This window comes from Hakea prostrata, chromosome 7 (assembly GCF_041222555.1).
Source record: "Hakea prostrata isolate BN-2017 chromosome 7, UWA_Hpros_2, whole genome shotgun sequence".
Lineage (NCBI taxonomy): Eukaryota > Viridiplantae > Streptophyta > Magnoliopsida > Proteales > Proteaceae > Hakea > Hakea prostrata.
Window position 1 is genome coordinate 25,061,334 of NC_142606.1, and position 21,629 is coordinate 25,082,962.

The window sequence follows — 21,629 nt, forward strand, 5'->3', positions numbered from 1 at the left end:
ATTCAAGATTCTTCGGTGCTCAATTTTTTTTTTTGATAGAAAAAGAAAATAGTATTAAAATTAACATTCAAAACAGATAACGTTCTATTACAATCATTCTGTAAAGTGGCTGCCATGAAGGCATACCCCTCAAAAAAATTCTGGAGCATTGGGTTTTGGAAAGTTTTAAATTCCATAAGTTTTGTTGATCTTGCTAACTCCATTAGCATAGGTAATCCTTGAAAAGTCCATTTTTGTCTTGACGGCCATGGTAGAATTTCTACAATCTGTTGATTATTTATCCATATTTCGTGTATCGTTAGCCCTTCTTCCTCCGCTCGGCGCTCAATTACCTTTGACTGGGTGCGATGCTTTTAGGACCACCAAGCAAGCAATAAAATTTTGATTTTGTTTTGACCGGGATGGATTTAATCACTCTCGATGGGGACATGCGAATGGGGACAGGGACAAGGATGTAATTTAACAGGCAAGCGTTTCCTGAATTCCCGTTCCCGCTTAAGCCTTTTCTTCCTCCGCTCGGCGCTCAATTACCTGGCGGTGCGATGCTTTTCGATACGGTTGGACCGGGATGGGATCACTCGATGGGGACGTGCGAAGTAGGATGGGGATAGGGACAAGGATGTAATTTAACAGGCAAGCGTTCCCTGAATTCCCGTTCCCGCTTAAGCCTTTTCTTTGAAAAACGAGGGACAAGGTTGTAATTAAATACGAATGCTTTTTTCCTTTTTTTTTCCTCTTTATCTTTTTCTTTTTCCCGATAAAAGGGCCTTTCCATTTTTGAGGACACATGACATTGTTCATTCGTTCCCGCATAGCTGCGAAGATCTGCATCGACTGTGAACGAAAAGCAGAGCTGAAGAAGAGAAAACATGGTAAGTGCATTTGTTCCTTACGTTTTTCTACATTGCATGCTTCTATTTTGACCCTTCTGCTTTTCGTTTTCATCTATCTCATCCTAGACTCTTTGATCCACATTTGAACTACGTTGTTTCGTTGATCAGGGATTTAGAAGTTTTTGTGTATTTGATTTCTAATATCCATCATTTGGTGAACTTTTTTTTCCCTCCTTCATGAGATAAAAATCAAAATATCCTTGAATATTCCTTTGGTTATCTGTTTTTTTCTTTCCCTTTGTGTAAAACTAAACGTTTGCGTCCTGCTATTGCTTCTGGATTTCTTTGGTGGTGGTGGCGTTTGATAAGCTCTCATGACGTGCCAAATGCAGCAACGTAGATTATTGTTGCTATATATTTGTGGAGAGTTTATTTTGATGTTTCTGTTTCCTAGATGTTGTATGCCATTTCAAAGAAAATGCTAACTATTTCTAATCTAATATATATGTGCATTCTTTACTTGCCCAATACTTCTGGAGATGGCATCTCCATTGTTGAACATTCTTCTTTCCTGAACTGTCCAGTACCGTATGTCTTGAATTAATCTGACCTCAGATATTTGAAAATAGAAGATTTCAAACGAATTAGGGTCAGCATCTAGTTGAAAGTGGGAGAGGGGGTTTAGGGGGCAGAGGAGTTATGTTTTCACTTTATGGTGTATCCTTGAACTAAGTGCCAAGCAAGATTTATTAAGGTTGAGGTAATTCAAATTTTTGGGATAGGCAGAAGTTTTAGCTAAGGGATATGGATTTGCAGAAATTTTTTTTGGTGGGTGTGGGGTGGGGGGGGGGGGGATGAGAAACGGAATTTAGTTTTGGTAGGAAGGGAAACTAGGCTGTCCCATGTACACCTTATCAAGCATCAAACTAGTCTTGCAGATGCAGATTGTATGCGTGGTTCTTAAGTTATATTAATTCAATTACACAGGCCAAAGTGAAAAGTTGGAAACATTCATTAACAAGAAGCACACATTGAAGCTTCGGAAGCTGATATTAGTTTGCACCTTTATGAAAGTCAATGTTACTAGTAGCGTCAGTGAAATCTCTGTGCATTATGAAGTACAAGCTTGTCTGGGTGGTTGGTGGCATCCTTCTTTCCCAATTACTCACTAGATCAATTCATTAAGGTTTGTTGCCTCATGCTTCTTGAAAACACAATGGCAAATGCTTGCCAACAATGCAAATCTTTCTAAGCTCTAGGAACTACAACTGTTGAAGGATAAACGAAAAATGACTTGCCACTGTCATCAAATCTTGACAAAGTTTTCTTCAGAGGTATTGCATGATAAGCTTTCAAGTTGAACTGATTCCAAGTGAATGAGTTTGATGCATTCAACTCCATTAAAGATTTATTATTATTTTGTTATTATTCTACATGAAGTCTTTATGCTTGTTTTGACAGTTCTAAGATCCATCCCCCAGCATTGGATGGGTAGTGTTTTTTTTAAAGAAAACAAATCTGAAGCAATATAAGCATTTAGTACTTCCACCCCAGCATTGTTCCTTCCATGGTTTTATGAAATGGGCCTCTTTATGACCCTAGAATGCATAATGTCCAAGAATAGAAGTGAGAAGATAATTCTTTCTAAACAATATGCTTTTAGAAAAGAAATGTTGGCAAACACAGCCTTATAAGTGCCAAACTTACAGAACCAATATGACTCTCCAGGGGGGGGGGTGTAAAGTAGGAAGGATATCCCAACCTTTCCTAATAAGTAGAGTTACAGAATTAAAATACCTAACAAGAACTGAGAACGTAAGGAAAAGAGAGTGGTGGAGAAAAAGAAGGAGTTGCGCATGTGCACTCACCCCATGTCATGGTAGCTTTATTTATACATTCTGGATTAGGAAATTTCCTAGTTCTAAATTTCTAATCACATAAAGTTTCCTAAAACTGATCACATATTATGGAAAAGGACATAAAGTAAAATAGAAGGCCAATGTTGAGCCCATAATAGGATCCATGTCAACCAAATATAGAAACATAAGCTAAAATAGAAAGAAATCTCCTAATATAAAAGTTAAAGCCAAAGAAATAAAATAAATTAAATCTGGGCAGAATAAAATTAGATCTTAGCCAATATGGAGTGGAAGCCACAGTGTGGTTACCACTGAAGTGGTAAATCTCGCATGTCCTAACAAGTAGAATAATGTTAAAAATAAGAAGTATGTCCTAAACAACCCTGTGATCGTGGTTTTTAGGAAATCAGATGATACCCCATGCAAGAGCTGATTTGGGTCCAAAAGATGGTTCAACAATGAACCAAACCCAAAACCTGGCTGTGCATTACTTACTGTCAGGAGACATTGTTTGTATGTTCTCTTTAAAGTCTCAATGGAAGCCTGAAACATGTCAAGAATTTAGGATCCAATGACTCTTTCAGACCCTGATGGGTGAAAATAATGCCAGTTGTTAACAATGATAAGTTCTGGTTTTAAATTCGTTTGGTTTCTTATTATATCCCATTGAAGCAGCTAGGGATTTAACTTTTTTCTGTGTGAGGTTATGTCTGAAGTCAGCATTAGAAATATGCTTGTCAACTCTACTGTTAAGTTCTATGTTGCCATATGGCTTTGTTCTGAAGTACTTTGGTAAAAAAACTCAAAACTAGGTACTTCTTCATTACCAAAAGGAGCTTATCTTTGTATGGTTGGAAAATAATATTTTTACACAGTTTGGATGCTTTCCAGCTTCCTATAATGCACTATTAGTTGGTATATCTTAAAGATGTAAGGACCCATTGTATCTGAAAGGAGAACTAATATTTCACATACCAAATTTTGAGTTAGCAAACTCAAAAGCTTAAGTTGGTTGGTTTATGAATATAATCCTTTGTGTCCTGCTCAATTTGTTAATGATTTTAGTTTGCTCCATTTGATGATGCTGGAGGGTTTGGGATTTTATCTTTCCTGCAGTGCGCATTTTCTTTTATAGTTGTTAATTTGTATATGAGATTATGCCTGCTTTTTCTTTATTATGTTCTTTTATAGTTATGAACTATGTTCATCTTGGAAATTAAATCTTAAAGACTTCTTCAATAGCCCATAGAAGGTGATAACCTTTGTCCTACAATTTTAGTGCAAGGCGAAAAGGTCAATGTCTCCCCTAATCAAGGTTTTGATTTGTTTCCCAGTGGCAGTCAATGGTTATGGCATCCCCTATGTTAGAGACTGCTAATTTTTAAAATTTTATAGAAATTTGAGAATGTCATAGAGAGGGTATGTGTGAAATATCACTTCTTTTTCATTTGACAAGCTATTGAAGAGGCTTTACCAGGAAACCACTGAATTTTGGTATCTGGGTTTCACTTTGGGAGCATCTATGGTGTCTTCTTGTCAATGCGGCTCTAGCTTAGCTTGCAGATTATCCCATCTCTTCCTCTATACCATGGTTTTCTTTAGTTATTTTGGAGGAATTTGATTCATATTGTGATAGTTTTATTTGTTTGTGGTGCAGGATGGACAAGATTTGGACGATTCAAAGCAAAGCACTGGTGATATGACAGTCTTTGTGAGTACCATGCTAGTTTTTCTGTTTTCTTAAGATGAGAAAGAAATCTAAATCAACATTATATGATCATGAGTATTTTTCCAATTCAGATGGAGCTAGGGCACCTATTAGGAATGATTTACAGCCTAACACGCCTTACCTTTGGTTTTGAAGCTGTGCTTTGTCACATAACCTTGCACTTTGGTAGACCATCCTATTGATACTTTGGTTGGCATCTCATTTTGCCTTTTACATCTGCAACAGGACCATTAAAATTATCCTGTTCAAGAAGCCCACCAAATTAAAAAACAAAATTAATTTAGCATGTCTTTCTGTTTATGTCAACGTTCTGTAGTGGCATATATTTTATTCTCTTGATATTTTGTGATCGGTATTTATTTGGGGGAGGGTGAAAAACGATTAAAGCCTAACTGCATCTTCCTATTATTTTTCTAGGTTCAAAACCTTCTCCAACAGATGGTTAGCTTCTTATACACTTGCTTGAAATACTTTTTCATTTTGAACCTTGAATATTTATTTATTTAACCCATCTTAACTTCTGTTTTGCAGCAATCCCGGTTTCAGGCAATGTCAGAGTCTATTGTGTCAAAAAATATCCTTTGTCTGCCAGTAATTATGTCTTTATGGCAAGACATCTAGTAGGGCAGCACTTATATTAATGTGAGTGATGAATCATTTTTATCAACTGTTGCCACTGTTGTTGTGCTGTGTATGCAGCGGAATTGGAGCTGTGTCACTCAACTTCTCATGGATGACCTTCTAAGTCAAAAGTCAGTTTCATGTAGCCTAACCAACCTGTCATCCTTTGCATTTGACAGTTTACTGTAATGCACTAGTTCAGGAAGGTTGGGTTGAAACTGCAGTTTTAATATTTGTCTGATGAGTCTGTTGGTCTTAATTGTCCATGTTTTAACTACCTGGATGATCTATAGTCCTTAGTGGTGGCTTCTCTCTCTCTCTCATTCTCTCTGGTTTCTTTAAAATTTAGTGGTGGCTTTTCTTTCTCTCATTCTCCCTAGATATTAGTTTTGCATTTTGTTGGGTATGTGCATAATCTTAAATGGGGTCATCACTAAAATCCTGAGGTGATCTCACTGTAGTGGCCATCTTTGACTCAAAATATTGTGTCAACCCAAATTGAATAAACTTTGGTCCAGTCGCTTTCAGTATCCCATCTATGTTTGTCTTGGACTCATGTACTAGATGTAAATGCTCAACAAGGTTCTTGGCTTCTTTAACTGCCTTGCACTAGATGACATGGGCCAGCGGATAGATGATTTGGAGCTAAGCATCAATGAACTCAGAAACGAAATGGGAACTGAGGGCTCTCCCTCGCCACTGGCTCCAACGAAAGCAAAGTCAGAAGACACAAATTCAGTGGATGGTACACCATGATATTATGTTTGATGTGTGAACAAAAGATTGGGTCTAGTTTTGAGTTAAAAATGGAGTTCTTTCTGTTACACTGTGATAAGTTTCTCCTGCTTTCATGTTTGGTCATTCTCTGATGATTTGAAGGATGTGAAGTACTAGTTAGAAGAGTATATTCAGCTTCTCTTAAATGTTCTAGTTTCCCTTCTTTCTTTTTTCTCTCATTTCCTTTAGGTTGAAGTGCCTGGTTGTCAATGTTACTTTTTAATGTGATGTCATTTATTTTGGATATATACACACGCGCCTGCTTCAAAAGTGGCATAACTTTTCCATGTCTTTACCCGTGATCTCACGTACGTGCATGGTTCTGTTGAAATTTTACTTCGGTGAAATTTAACTTGTAAAATATTGGAAACTTTTCAAGATGTTAAAATTTTCATAATGTTGCTGTTAGTACTGTTGTCTGTGACAAATGCCTGGTTTTTATAGGTTGTTGGTTGCAACCTACTCTAAGCTGATTCCACTCTTCTGAGGAATATGCCCATTAGCTCTCTGTTGCTAGTGTCATATGAAGTTGTTTGTGAGGGCAAATCATCTAACATGGGTTTTACCCTCTGCTGAAAAAAAAAACATTTATGAAGGGGTTGAGGGAGGGATTACTTACTTGCCATTTACTTTTGAGGGAGTTGAGTCAATTACTTTTTCCCTAATTAGTTGCTTATCTCATTAAATCTGTCATGTGAAGTGTTACTCATAACTTATAAGGCATGTTGTACTATGTTGTCGTTTCTCATCATTCAAACCTTCATTGGAGAGGGTGAGAGAGATTGGGGCTTGAAGACCAGTTTGGAACATCATGTTTCCCAAAGTTTCTGGGAAGCTTGGGGTTTAGGACCAGCTTTTATCAAATTTCAGCCTCCTTATTAGACTTGGATGGGAAAACCCTAACAAGCTATGGGTTCAGATTCTTGAGGTTAAATACTTCTTAACATCCACACCCAGTGGAATTGGTTTGTTGGATGGTTTGGTAAGGTGGATTGCTTAAATGTCTAGTAAATTCCTTGAATGGTCTTTGGATTCCATGGTTACCCAAAGATAAGGTTTACACAAGCAGGCTGAAAATAATAAAGGCTGCTATGACCTGTTTCCCTTTGTGTTTCTTATGGGAGTATGATGTGAACTGAAAACCCTTGTATCACCTCATTTGTTCCTCAGCAATGTATGAGTGACGTATAGCCCTCAATGTTCAGCATCACCCTCAGTTGAATAAAACCAACAAAAAGGGTCAAGTCTTTGCGTTTAAGTTTCACTGATGGTCATATCTGGTGTTACTTTGAGGACACAAGCAATAGAGCCTATTTTCTTCAGTATTTAGTAATGTGAAGGGAAAGACAAAAGAAATTCTAGAATGTCTGCATTAGGGTCAATCTTCTCTGATAAGTGGTGACGTATGAATGGAAGAATAAGGTTTGGCTTTACTTAAAAATGACAGTTCCTTCTATTATGCTGAGAAAATAATCTCTGCGTTTCTTGTCATTTTCTTATAGATTGAAAGGTGGAAAGTACCTGTTGGTAGAGTATATTTAAGTTCTCCTAGCTTTTCTAGTCAAGCATGTAGGTGTGGTTGCCTGGAAGTTTAATGTACATTTTTCCTTGTAATCTTTCTCTCATTTCCGTTTTCATATACTTCCAAGCTACTTAAAAACCTTACAGCTGGCTGAAGCATTTAATTTTTAGACAAATATTGCCAAGATGTATTTAGTGAACTTTGCATTCACATGTGTAGCCTCATAATAAGATAATACAAATCATCTTTATCCCTACCCATTGATTTATGAATTAGTTACATTGATTTCCAACTGCCATATTGAACTGATTGTTTTTTCTGGGTACCCTTGGGAGTTGCAGTATTATCAGAAGCAATGGCCATAAAAAAGATAGCAGTTTCTAGGAAGAACAAAAAGAAAATATGGGAGATTGGTTTCATATTCATTGGGTCAAGTTCTTTCATAGATCATCTTTTTCTAGAAGCCAAAGTTTGTAGAAATTACTCTATGGATTTAGTGAAGGTAGGAGAAAATTAAACCTAACCCTTTGGGATTGGAGTTGTTGGATGGTTGGTAAGAGGTATCACATTATCTGGCAACATCTTTGAATACAATAACTGCATAGTTTGTTCATATTCTTATAATATTTAGAAGGCAATTAAATTATGTTCTGAATGTGCATGATATTGAATCAATTAGCTGTTGGTATACATTGCTAAGCCCCAAAAAACTTTGTCGCTCAACCAACCCTTCATCTGATCTAGCTTGACGACTGATGATATTATTGGTCTCCATTTGATTTGTTGTTTTTAAATCTCGAGATTATTTTGGTCTTTTTCTTGGATTTTGCTTGTGCAGAAGCCTTTAGTATTGCGTCCTCTTTTACTACTTTAATAGCTAAGTGCTTGAGCGTCCATGTGGACGGGCACAATCTGCCACATCATCTGCTCAAGTGGCTGAAATAGACAGGCTACCTCACAGAATGAACTTGAAGGGTGTTTTGTGAAATAATTGGGATCAGAAAGGTGAATAAAGAGGTGGGCTAGCTACATCACACATTGCCTTTTGAGATTAAAAACAGGTTTCTTGGTGAATTTTGTGATGGGTCCACCAGTAAAGTAATTATTCTATCCTCACACCAATCAACCAGAAAGGGATTAGTAAGAAGAAACCCAAAAATTCAACCTTAGAAGGAAATCCCAGTAAAACAAATTACTTGTTGATTTGTTTCATTCCCTTGGTAATTTGCTTTAATCACTACGATAATAATGCAAAAAGTGACAGGAGATTACAATAGTTTATGTCTTCATTATGTAAGTTGGGGGGATTGGAAGTAGTAGATTTTTCAAAAAAAATAAATAGGGCTCTTCATAACTTAGGATGTGATTTTTTTTTTTGGTAATGAAGTAGTTTATTCATTGTGTGCAAAATGAGAACTGTCCAATGACCTAGGATTGTGGGTATAAATGGATAATCGAAATCCGCTTTCAAATTTGTATCAGCATCCTAAAGCATCCGTTTAGGGGTATCTGAATCCATCTGATTACTAATATGGTGCGAATATGGTATACCCATTTCTTACCGATTATTATCCGTCCGATAAAATAATCTAATTAAGTTACTTATTTATATTTATATTTTTTTTATTTTTATAAATTTTTTACCTGTGATATGTGACTTTATTTTATATTTTCTATTAAAATAATTACCAAAGTTCTTAAATTCTTAAAATTCAAACTTAGCCCTCACAAATAAAATGGAAAAGATGTAAATAGGTAGTTAAAAACTTGTATTCAATCTCTATTCATGTCCATTTAGAATAATTTACTTAAACAAATAACTATCCGATTATCATCGGAGTCCGACTAAATCCGTCCAAAAAATATGGTATTACCAAATCCGGTCCGTTAACACCCCTACCTAGGATGTGATTGGGATGTTGGGTAGGTGCTGAATTTCATTCATAAGGTCCCCTCTATACTTTTAATGTATGCTGGTCCAAGTCGATCTTTATTGGTGGTTTCTTTTGTTGGTACTAAATCTTTATTGGTTTGAATTGGATAGTTGTGTTCTTGTTCATAAGTTATCTGTTGTCATAATATGGGATTTGAGACTCTAAAAGTATCGATCAGTATTGGGTGATTTTCCATCACAGGAAAAATATTTCGTGGGTCGTAGTAGACATCGATGTATCCTAGGGTCAAGACATCAAAGGGACCCCCTCAATAATAATTGTGTAAGAAAATGTTTCCACTGATTCTATTTATGTGGAAGCTTTCGGCATTAGGGTTAAGCAAGAATCTTTGACATAGTGTCCCAATAATGTTTTAGATTAAAAAAAAAACTGTATGTGGTCATGGTTGTCCCAGTTCCATGAATGAAACTTGATTGTAGCATATGTTAAAAGAACTTTCTTTGTCTTTAACGCATGGTACCATTGATACCCCATTGAACCAAGAATTTTGATAGGCTTCATTCACTCTTCTTGGTAAGGGAATGAAAATATGAAAGATCATTAGGGTGCAAATGTTAATGAGGAAGGAACATGCTTCTTCCAGATCATCATTTAAACCTTGTCAAACATGGAACATGTTTCTTCCAGATCATCATATAAACCTTCTTTTGCCACTAGGGCATTGCAGAAAAAGGGAAATTAAACTCAAACCCCACAAGCACACTGTCCATGCCTACAAGTTTTGAGAACAGAATGGAATGTGTAATGGTTATGCTTCCATTCCAACTTCCCTATTTCTTTGTGAATGCTGAAATGTGGAATCCATGGCCAATATCTCACTTTTGAAGGGTATTTCATCAAAAGATTTTTGGAGGTGAAGGTAATGAATTGGAGGTTTCCTTCCATCAGATGACAATACCCATTTTGCAAGTAACATTTTGCATTCAAACTGAGTAAGGTTTCCAATTCCATTGCATTTATCAGTTTCACGTGGGAGGTGGGATTCTCTCTGCTTCCATCCTAACATATTCTTTTCTTGCAGGGAGGGAGCGTTTCCAAATTGCAACTTCAAACATGAAATTTGAACTTTTAAAGCACCTGAAGATATAAAACTCAAAAGCTCAACTTTTTCCACCTTCCCACATTCCTTCCTTAATTATTTTCCTCACCTGATTTCCTTTTCCTCGATTGAGCATTCAAGAGTAAAGAAGTGTGAAAATTTTGGAAATAATTCGAAGTTAGAGGGGGAAATAGTTCCATCTACATCTCAAGAAACAGGTGCAGAAGAAATTCTTAGAAGAACCAATAAAAATTAGTTATTTAGAGAACCAGAGAATCTAATACTGGTTTATACATGATCTTCAACATATGAATAACCGAAAACCCAGAATCCCAACAAACCACATAGCAAATCTACACTCCCAACCCTTTTTTCTTTACCATGAAAGAGAAAACAAAGAAGAAGAAGAAGAAGAAGAAGAAGGAGGAGAAAACTAACCTCCTCGGCATCGAGTAATGGCACTGCAACCACGGCTGTAAGGGTTGGCTTGAGCTCCACTTTTGCAATTGTAGTAAGAAGCACCTCGTTTCGAGCAAGGAACACTGTTGCGCTTCAGTGCCGCATAGCTTATATATCCACTGGTCGCCAAAATGCGCCTCTTTATCTCTGTGTCCATTTCGAACTCGTTGCCGGAGAAGCATTCCTCCATCGTTCCATCGCAGCTGGATCTCGCCGGAATCCAACCTATTTGGTAATCTCCGCTTCCATTCACTCTGGTGGTTGAGTACTCAAAGAAGCTCACCACCACCAAGATGGCCACCATCAACACAACACCTGAGCACTTCGCCATTGTTCTTAATCTTCTTTTCCAGTTGGATCTCTCAACTTCAAGCTTTTCTCCTCTCTTTCTCTCTCTCTTTCTCTCTCTCTCTTCTCTCTGTTCTGTTCTGTTCTGCTTGTCTGGGTTTCTCACTTTCTTGTACGAGCTGTTTCTTCAGGTAGAGGGAAGAGGGGAGATTCCAGTTTATAATATAAATGTTCTCAAACAATTTGACATTGATATCACGACTATTTACGAAAATGCCACTCCAGCTTCTCTATCTAATTCCATTAAACTATTAATTTCCGTCTTTCCTTTAAAATTAAAAAAACTTAGAAATGAAATGTTTTCTAAGCAATTAGCACATTAGAAAACTCACAAATGAGTCAATGTCATAGATTGAGCCGACACTCATCACATTCTCATATGAAAATCATTTTCGTATGACCTTGGCTTTTGGGTGTAAAAAAAAAATATAGTCTATTTAGTATCTTGGGTTCAATCTATACATCTAAAATAGTGAAATTTGAATACCGTATATTTTAATACCGTTAAACGACAACATATCTAAGAAGACAGTGTAGAATAAAGATGTAAACACAGAGCTACTTTATAAATTAAAGAATCTTTTTGTTAGAGAAAAAGTTAAAAAAATTTCCTTTCTTTTCTTGGATCACAATAAAAAAAAGGCTATACCCTTAATTATTTTTGTTTTATTTTATTATATAAAGATTTTTTATTTTATTAAACAAAGGGCAAGGACTAAAGACAGCTACCTTGATTGTATTTTTTTCTCTTTGTTAATAAGAAACTAACTACCTTGAGGTTAGGGAAGTGAATGAGGATAGAAAATCTCCCATGATGCTAGTAGATTTGAATGAGATCATGTGTCCAGCCTTCCTTGTGTGGGTTGCATGGCCTTAAAGCAATTAATAAAATGGCTCCAATTGATGAGAGAAAGAGAGATCTAGCTGTGTGAGGTTACCAATATCTGTACAAGCTTGAGTCATTACGTCTACGTATTTGTTATTTGTTTAAATCATTATCTTGCTCTTTCTAATTTCTAGCCCCCCAAGAAAAAAAACCTAATTTGATTTACACACTTTTATGAATATCCATGCTTGCATGGAGAACACTAAAAGAAAAGATATTTGATGAAATGAATTATTAATATTCTAACGTGAGTAACTCAAGGTGTCTAAATTACATTTTAATGATTTAAGGAATAGGAATTGATTAATCTGTCTAATATGTATAAGGTTAGTTTTTTAGACTAGTAAGTCAATTGTAGTATTAAATCTCCAAAGGAAATGGTTGTAGGTAGAAGTGTAAATTTAACCCGAACATTTTGAGTTCAAATAGGATTTAGGTTCAAGAGTTGGCTCGATTAATGTTAGAAGTAGGTTAAAGTTAAGTGAGTTCGATCCAACTATCTTTTGGGTTGTTTTAGGGTAGAAAAAAGGCAATAATATAGAATTATACATTTTTTTCATTGTTTTGTGGTTAGGATCAGGGTCTGGATTAGAGCTAGGGTCAGGATCAACTTCAAGATTAAGTGTGGCTTGGCCAGGCCTGACCCCATAAGGTCGGGTGAAGGTTAGGAATTGACTAGGGATTTCATGAATCCAGAGATTTCAAATCTCTGGATTTATGAATCTGAGAATTATACCCGTTTGGTTGTAAAAATCTCTAGATTCATGAAATCTAGAGATTCATCTTTTTACACTAAAAACATGAATATGTAGATTTATGGGTAAAGGGTGAAATCCAGAGATTTCAAAAAAGCTATACATTTGCACATTCACAAAAATCACGTTGATCAAATAGTTTTTTAGGATGAATCCACATATTTCATTCCACAACCAAACATCTAATTTTATAAATTATAACTCTATAGATTTGAAATTTATAGATTTGAAATCTCTAGACTCATGTAACCAAACAGGCCCTAAGGTCATGGTCAAGATTTTATAAACCCTGACCTAACCCGACCCAATTACAACCTTGATTGTAGGTGTAAGAAACTCGTGTAACACGACGGTCCATTTGTAATTAAATGCGTCTTAAAAATATGTTTTTTATTTGCCATTTTGTTGAAAGAAAAAAAAAAGAATTAAAGAGATTCACTAGCTTTATAGGAGAGGGAGACATGGCTTTTCTTTTGTCAAAAAAGCAACTTAGATGGCTCTTCTTTAGATAACATGGATCAATAATGTAAAGGTTATCACTAAGATATTTGTACTTGATTCTTCCTTCATGTATAGGTTTCCATGTTAACGTTGATGATTTGATGCTGGTGAACCTTTATGTACAAGTAGGGCATTCTTTTTTTTTGGGTAAGAATACAAGTAAGGCATTCATGAGGCCATAAATTAAGGTTTTGCTTATTTATGTTTATTGTAGAAGATGTCATTATTTAATTGTAAACTCTCTTGCAACCAACCAAAAATGTAAACCATCTATTATATGTATGATTTACACTCTACATTAGAACATTTTTTTTAGGGGAAACGATCCTCACAGTTCTAAATGCTAGAGTGGAAGAATCTTTCTAGTAGTTGTGTGGTCCACATCAATATTCTCACAGTGAACTTAAATTTAGATAAAATTTTACCAATTCAGCTACTCTTGAATTGTTGTAATTGTGATTACACAAAATGTGGATTACTAAGCAAATCTACTCTTTCATTATTTCAATTTATCAAAGTTAAAAAATTAAGAATTTTTCACAGGAATGTATCATCAATACACAGCTTGCTCTTGTGAAAGGAAGAATTCTCACCTCAAGATCCCTCCATCCCCTCTCATCAATTCCATCATACGCTCCCCCATGGAGAATAACCTACTAAAATAATATTATTATATCTGATGAAAAATTTTCAAAAATTGATTTCACTTTTCTTTCCTTGAAACCAAACAAAGATTCACTTCAATCCTAGTGGGTACAACTACCACAAAGACCATTGGCTTCTGCCTTGTTATCTTTGATCCTAGTGGTAAAACTACTCAATTTCCTTTGTGAAACAAATCTTTCCATTGACCTCTTTGTCTCTCTACCCTTCATTTTCCCTCCCACTTCATTTTGTTTTTCCTTTTTTCTTCTTAAGAAACCATTTTTTATGTTTACCTGGTTTAAGGAATTTGCTTTCAAGGCAACAACAATGGCACTAAAGAAATAACCCATTCTAACAACTGACCTTGTCATTACCAACCGACAAAGCATGCATTATTTAAAGATTGGTGAATTAAAAATTAGGGTCAATGATAATAATCCTTTCTCAGCATCCCTTATGCTGCATAGTCTTCACAGCTAGAAATTTTTTCTTCTTTCAACCATGTTTGTCCAAGATGATCTGACACTTCCATTCCCAAACCTTCTCATTTAGGAAGCTCAACTTCAGTGGTTTAAGAGATTCTCCATTCACCATGGGTGAAAGCAACAACAATCCCTGTATTTTTCACAGTAACAGGTGAACTAAAAACTCATTAAGTAATGGTAGTTTCTCATAAGCTAATCACACATTCACACTAGATATGTGCCACAGTGATTCACACCCGGCCAAGAATTTGAATATTGCTATATCCTAGTCACTTGAGCTTGAAGATAACTGTCACAAGAACATCACAAGCAACTAAAAATTGGCATTTCCATGCAGTAGTTTGGTCGAACCAAATGCAACTAAAATATGCATACAAATTAATAAATCAAAATTTTTTTAATCATATTCAATATTTGAAATAACACTTGAAAGAGTATTTCCAAGGCAAGAATGATACCAATGTTGTGAAAAATGGTTTGAGCCAGCAAAAAATGCCAAACAAGGAACAATTTTCCCTTCAACCTTGGGGACAGAAAAAGAAACCACACACAGAAAATAACTCATCAACTTGAAGAAAAGAAAGGAGCAGTTACAACAGCACATGTATCACAAGATAAATGGTGCTTTACAAGGAAAGAATGAAAACATTTCTTACCATTTTCTCAAAGAACTGGAGCAGGCCAGTAATTGTCTGACCTAGTGTTGAGGTGTTGACTGAACCACTAACTCACCTTCATCCTCTTCTTCATCATCATCTCCTGTGCTTACCCAGTTACTACGGTGGTGTTGTGACCAAGTTGGATTGTTCATTTGAGTCCTCACTGCAAAGAGGGAAAAGAAAGAATGTAACTGAAAAACAGAGGGGAAAGAAAGAATGTAACTGAAAAACACATACATCTCAGTAACATTTTACCCTGCAAATATTTTAACTAACCTTGTGGTTCTTCCTCATGATCTCCTACCATGGGCTGCCCGCTGCAGTATCTTGTCAAGACAAACATTATGATTCTGGGAAATCTGACCAACATCCTCAAACAAGACAGAAAAACAAATAAATGCATGTCAATGAAATATTTCCTCCATTTCATGACTACCATCCACTTTGGAAACCCCTGCTCATTTTACTCTTTGATACTTGCACAAATATTCTTAAAGTGCAGTGAATAACTTGGTCTGTGAGATGACAAAGAATTACATAGAGAGGCCATTACAATGCCTTGACCTTATAATACTCATTTATCTATAGTGGAAGATAATGCAAAATCTTTAACAAGTATATATTTCTTTTTCTCCGAAGTGATCTTAAAGAGATGGAATTCTTCTCAGCAAGGGAAATTCCAATGACAGCATTGTGTGCACCTTACTAAGCAAATACACATCCCTTATCTAGACCTGCTTAGATTAAATATGGAAAGGACTTTGTACTCATAATGCCACCAAGTGAGTTAACCAGTACCAAATAAACTAACAAATACTATTTCTATACTAATATATATCCACAAGGAAAATGAAAGGATACATATCATGCCCATCAGGCATGCTTCTTGTTGCAGATCCAGTCCTTGAAGTATCCACTATGTTAGACTTCCCAGCCAGCACATTAGCATTTGAATTCATTTCCACTTGGACATGTCTTTCTTCAACACCATTTCCACTTCTGGCACTTCCTGGTGTAGAGCAGTCCAGTTAAGATTCTCTTGAGGATATATATTATAAAAGAGGTGGTTGAATGATGATGAAGTTACCTGTAAGTTCAGACCAGATTTTGGTGTGTTCAGATGGATGTTCAGAAGTATCAACTCTGAATCTTTCTCTTAGTCCTTGAGATCCTGTTCCTTGATCAGCCTGGCAGTGTGAGGTTGTGGCCAGGGGCGGACTCTCTGAAGGGTCTCCTTGATGAAGCTGTGATGCAAGCATTGTTGCAAGGAACAGTGTTGCGTCAAAGTCTGAATTGGACCCATCATCTAGACCAAATTTTGGAGCCATTAGAATTGGCCTGTTCCTCCAAAACCAATTTCTTCGAAATCAAAATCATAACCTAGGTATTATACAAACTTTCAGAAAAAAAATTACAGGGTAAGAAAAGATTAATTCAGAGAGTAATCTAAGCCATTTAAACATTATATTCTTTAATTAGAAGTAAAAAATGTGTGAACCCTTAAATAAGCAAGAAACCACCGACTAAATGGTTTTCACAGTGCCAAGAAATTTTAATGATGATTAAGTCCTATCTCTTACAAGAATCCAAATCAATTAACTTATGGCAACACAATAGATTTACAAGATTATACAAATCAGAAAGCTTTCCTCAGAACGATCAAGATAACCAACAACAAAAGGATGGCTCCAGGATTATAAGTATCTTACTCGCCAGCTTTTTCAAAAAATAACTGAATGTCAACTTCACATCCCTCGCAGAAGGTCAAAAATGCCTGCCATTTGACAAAAACAGAGAAGATCATGCTTCAGAAGGCCAAACCCAATGGGCACAACCATCCTTGGGGGGGGGTTCGTAGGAGAGAAATATTCCTCCAACTATAAAAATGATGGAATATTTATATCAGCAAAAAAAAGAAACTTGTCAAGGCTAACTTTAGTTAATAGTGAGGTTTGATAATGATGGTGAGATATCGTATGATATCCAACAGATGTTGCTCACAGCATGGTAACCAGAGGAGGGGCTCAACAACAAATTTTGACCTAATTCCGGATAATGAGTTGTGTTCATCACTTGTTGCTACTTTTAATCATCTTTATGGACATAAGGTTTCTAGTTGAACTCGAAACAACAGAGTGAAAGAATGTGCTCCACTATACCTTCAGTTCCTTCACCCCAAATGTCACATCCACAGGATCACTGTTGTGTGTATATTGCAAAAATTCTTCATTAGGATCTATCCACAGTTGGGTATGTAAGGCTGCATCACTGTCCTCTGCAATTGAAATACAAGAGAAGCTTGCTATCCATAAATATTAAAAATTAAAAAAAAGTTAAAAAAGAAAAATTGCAAAAATGAGAATATGACAACAATAAATCACTGAGGACCTTTTGTTGGGTCAGTGTAACTTCTAAGCTCAACTGCTTTTCCCTCCTATTTCACCTGCTGCATCAGAAGGTAAAGAAGATGGATTGGTGGCTATGATGATAATCTCCGGCAGGGATGACTGGAAGTTTGCTAGCAATCTGTTGAAGTCTCGAGGCCTCACTACAAAGTTACTCGGAAAGCGACTCCTATTGAGAGAAAGATGTTGAATGTCCGGTTCAATGTTGCATGTAATCCAGTAGGCTTTTCTCACACCTACATCAGGTTTCTCAGAAGAATGCTTAACACAGGAGCCTACTCAAATAATTATATATGATAAATAGCATCAACTACATTATGTATGGTACAGCCCACCACCCAATAATAGATACCTATTCCATAGAAATAACCGGTTTCTGGTTTAAAGTTGATAGCTATCTAGTTGAGGGTCCATAGCCAATAGGGACCAGATTCTACCAGTCAAACCTAACTATACAGCGCAAAACCAAAATTAAGATGGCTAGTTAAAGTAAGTTCAGTGTCATTCATTTGGTCATCTTTTAAGATAATGCCACAGTGAAGTGCCCCAAAAGTTCAAATTTCCACCTTAAAATTCAAATGTAAGTAACAGGTGGCATGATGCTCCAATGCAGTAACTAAGACACAAAATCATAATCTAAATTTAGAGGTGAGGAAAATTCAACACATGAACTTACTCCCAGGTGATTTCATGTGCCAAAATGAGAATAAGAAAGGAAAGAGGATTTTACCATTAAGGCAGTCTAAAGTCCACTGTATTTTTGATGCATCAGAGTTTGGTAAACGAATGCTCAGGTGATCAACATTTGCAACAGGTGTCCTTAGAACAGAACAAACAGCCTATGCATGCCCAGTCAGAAGAAGTACGCTAGAATGAACCCAAAAATTTTAAGGACAGATTCAAGTCCACTGTCATACCTTCAAGAGAATGCTACATCGCACCTGGGCTGCTAGTATTGTATAAACATCAAAGAAATGAGGCTTGAATGTTACAGCCTCATAAGCAGACCGTGATGAGTTGAGTGTGTAAAAGGCAAGCTGCACAACACAAAAGACATTTTTATGATTAAGAAAATTGTACTTAGCATCAGATAAATCAGGTCTTTCGCCTGATAAGTGGTGCAATGTATTGACCGCAGGAGGCAATGTGCACCACAAATGAATATATGAGGCCGTGCAGAAGGCAGGACTGTGCACCACACAATGAATATACTAAAGAAGTCAATGAAAATAAGAAAAATAAATCCGGCAAGTTTGGGGCAATTTGGAAGGACAATTGGCCCCACGAAACTAGGGGTGGAATGGTCTACCTGATGATCAAATTCAAAGATTGGTGGACTAGAGGACTCATTTTCCTTCATTCCTAATCTTCCTTTTGATTTCAGGTTTCAGCTCCAGAAAAGAAAGTAGCTAGAACATACAAAATTTATGTCCTTAAAAAACCCTAGCAACGCTCTAAGGATGAACTATTTCTTGTAAATGATATTTTCTGAATTCCTTATCATCTCTGACATACTATTAGTAGCCAAACAACTTTCAATGTCATGGGAATTCTCAATTTAACCGAATAACAAGTTAAATGAAAAAATAAAGAAAGAAAGAAAATTCAACGTATCATCGGAAACGAAAAGCACTAACATATTTGATTAAGCGCCTTTCAGTCGAACATTGAAATCACTCCAATCAAGTCCTGATTGAATACTTAATCCCTACGGTTACATAAAAAACTGCCAAGGGATCGAAGAGTGAAGATTATTCCGAGAAAACAGGGAGCCGACACCAGGCGGTGTGGGTGTGAGATCATGAGTAGTTGAGAAATGATACCTGAGAAGGAGAAGCTTCAATGGCGAGTTCGTGACCGATACGCGCAAGGCAAGTGATGCAACGAGAGAAAGTTTTGAGTGAGTTACCGCTCAGACTGAGCTCCATCGGTTCCGATTTGCTTATCCCCTTTCTGCACTACAGTTCTATTTGCTCACTCTTATCAGATATCGTTTTCATTTCTTCTTTACTGATTTTATTCTTACCAGAACACAATTCTCTGCTTCCTTACTCCAAGAACTACGAGAAGAACAGAGAAATAGATGGCTTTGATTTGAACGGGAGACCTTCCCCCGAGCAAGCGGTTAGCGTAGCGTCGAAGCGTCCAGATTCCAGTGGCGGGAAAGAGAAGTACAGGAGTTTTGTGAAGGTTAGACCACCATATATCCAATACAAACACGTTATATAGGATCTTGGGGCAAGATAAGCCAGCGGCCGGTTTGGCCTAATCGGTTCCAAGTTCCTACCACTTTAGGGCCCATATTGGAATGGAACTGGTTAACTAGGTCTAAGCCGTTGAGGAGGAGTGTGGATCATCTCCCCTCACAGGTGCTTTTTTTTTTTTTGTGGTAATGAATGAAATTTATTTGAAAGAAAAGCCTCGAGGGAAATAATTCCCAGAGGCATCAAAGTACATAAACCAATGGATGAAGGGGGTGGGGTGTGGAGGAGGGGGGATGAGTGACTGGGAATTGGCAGCATAATAGGCAAGGCTATCAGCTACAAAGTTCCCCTCCCTAAGAGTGTAGATGAAGGAAATAGATTCAAAATTTACAACATGGAACTTGATGTCATCTACAATGTGTTTAATCTTCCAAGGCACTTGATTAAGCAGATTAATGATAATTTCGTTGTCTCCTTCAAATATCACTTTCTTGAAACCGTTTGCTATGGCAAGATGAATGGCTTTTTTTTTAAAGCTTCAGCTTCAGCTTGAATAGTAGAAATGTTGCCACATGGGAATGCAAAGCTGAAGGTGATGACCAAGATAGTTTCGAGCAACTCCTCCAATGCTGGATTTGAATCTGCTGGAAGCAACAACGAAGAGCCATCAAAATTAAATTTAATGAAATCTTAGGGAGGAGGAGACCATTTAAGATTCAGGTGCCGCTTCGATCTTCGAGTTCTTCTTTAACAAAGTTGCAAGAGTGTGGAGTCTTAAACTCCCTAAGCCGCCGTGCTCGTCTTATGACATTTGGGGGGAGAACCATGAGCTACTTATGTTGATTTCGGCTCATATAATCAAAGGAAGTGAGGTGGAGAGATAATGCTTGTTCTTCCTTGGAATGGTGCTTGATTTTGGAAATCCAATTCTTAGTTTGATCGTGCGATGTCTGCGTTTTGTATCCACCAACATACTTTGAATTTGCTCTAGATCTATTTGACAAAGGTACATTTCAAGAAAATATGATTAATGTCAATCAAAACATCAGAGCAAAGAGGGCATTTATCCGAAATATCGCATCCTTTGTTTCTAAGCAGGGAGGGTGATGGGAGTTTCTCATGGAGCAGCTTCCAAGTGAAATGTAAAATCCGAGGGTTGAGAGGGAGGTGCCACAGCTTCTTCCAATGGGTGTGAACCCTCACAGGTGCTCTCCCAACGGCATTAGAACCACAAATTATGTGGGGGGGACAAATAAAAAAATAAAAAATATTAAAACAGTTGTATCACCCTAACCCTATGGGCCTCCCTGTAATTCGTGGTTAACAGTTGTCGGGGAAGACGATCCAGACTCTTCTAGTAGTTGGTGTTTCATGCGTGTAAGGAGTTCGTTTAAGATTTCACATCAATTTTTTTTGGGATAAGGGACGCTTGTTTAAAGTGTGAAGAAGGATGGGAAATTTGATTGGATCCCACATGTTGTGGTTTGAGTAGACAACATGAAGGAAAGGAATACAACATGAAGGAAAGGAAAGGAAATTACCAAATACGTAATTGGGGAACCAATTATGTGTTACTTTTTGCAGCAAAAAGAGGTTAAATAGTATATATATAATAAGAACTTTATTACGTTTGTTCTCTTTAGATGAAGGACACATGTTTATTAGTCGCATCTAAAGGTTGAGATAATATTTAAAAGATATAATATTTTTTATTTATTTAATTTAATCTAAACTTTTGGATGTGACTAATGAACACGTGGCCTTTCATCTAGAGGGAAATAGAGGTAAGAAATTGACTCGATAAAATTTATGTAAATAATCCAGTCTATTTCTTGTACTTTCTTTGATTTTTTTATTCAAAAAACTGATTTTGGTGTACTCTTTAAGCTCACCTTAAAAATACCTTATTTTTGTTTTAAATGGTGGAAGAACATCGTCCCCAATGGG

The 21,629-nt window shown here is 36.6% G+C and overlaps 2 protein-coding genes and 1 pseudogene across 2 annotated transcripts; 1 reads left to right on the forward strand and 2 right to left on the reverse strand.

Moving 5' to 3' along the window:
- Positions 1–782: 782 nt before the first annotated feature.
- On the forward strand, positions 783–6,133 carry LOC149010771 (heat shock factor-binding protein-like). The gene is made up of 5 exons (XM_089163258.1): positions 783–872; positions 4,350–4,403; positions 4,839–4,862; positions 4,953–4,995; positions 5,653–6,133. The coding sequence occupies exons 1-5, from the start codon at positions 870–872 to the stop codon at positions 5,796–5,798; spliced, it is 270 nt and encodes an 89-aa protein (XP_089019384.1). The 5' UTR covers positions 783–869; the 3' UTR covers positions 5,799–6,133.
- Positions 6,134–9,949: 3,816 nt separating this feature from the next.
- Positions 9,950–11,125, reverse strand: LOC149010772 (protein RALF-like 33 pseudogene; annotated as a pseudogene).
- A 3,479-nt stretch (positions 11,126–14,604) lies between these two features.
- Positions 14,605–19,654, reverse strand: LOC149010773 (uncharacterized). Its single transcript, XM_089164124.1, is given in 11 exon segments — positions 14,605–15,236; positions 15,350–15,390; positions 15,935–16,082; positions 16,161–16,411; positions 16,783–16,847; positions 17,233–17,348; positions 17,462–17,504; positions 17,506–17,714; positions 18,209–18,317; positions 18,396–18,515; positions 19,302–19,654. Coding segments are annotated over 11 exon segments (1,332 nt in total). The 5' UTR covers positions 19,407–19,654; the 3' UTR covers positions 14,605–15,111.
- Between the last annotated feature and the right edge of the window lie 1,975 nt (positions 19,655–21,629).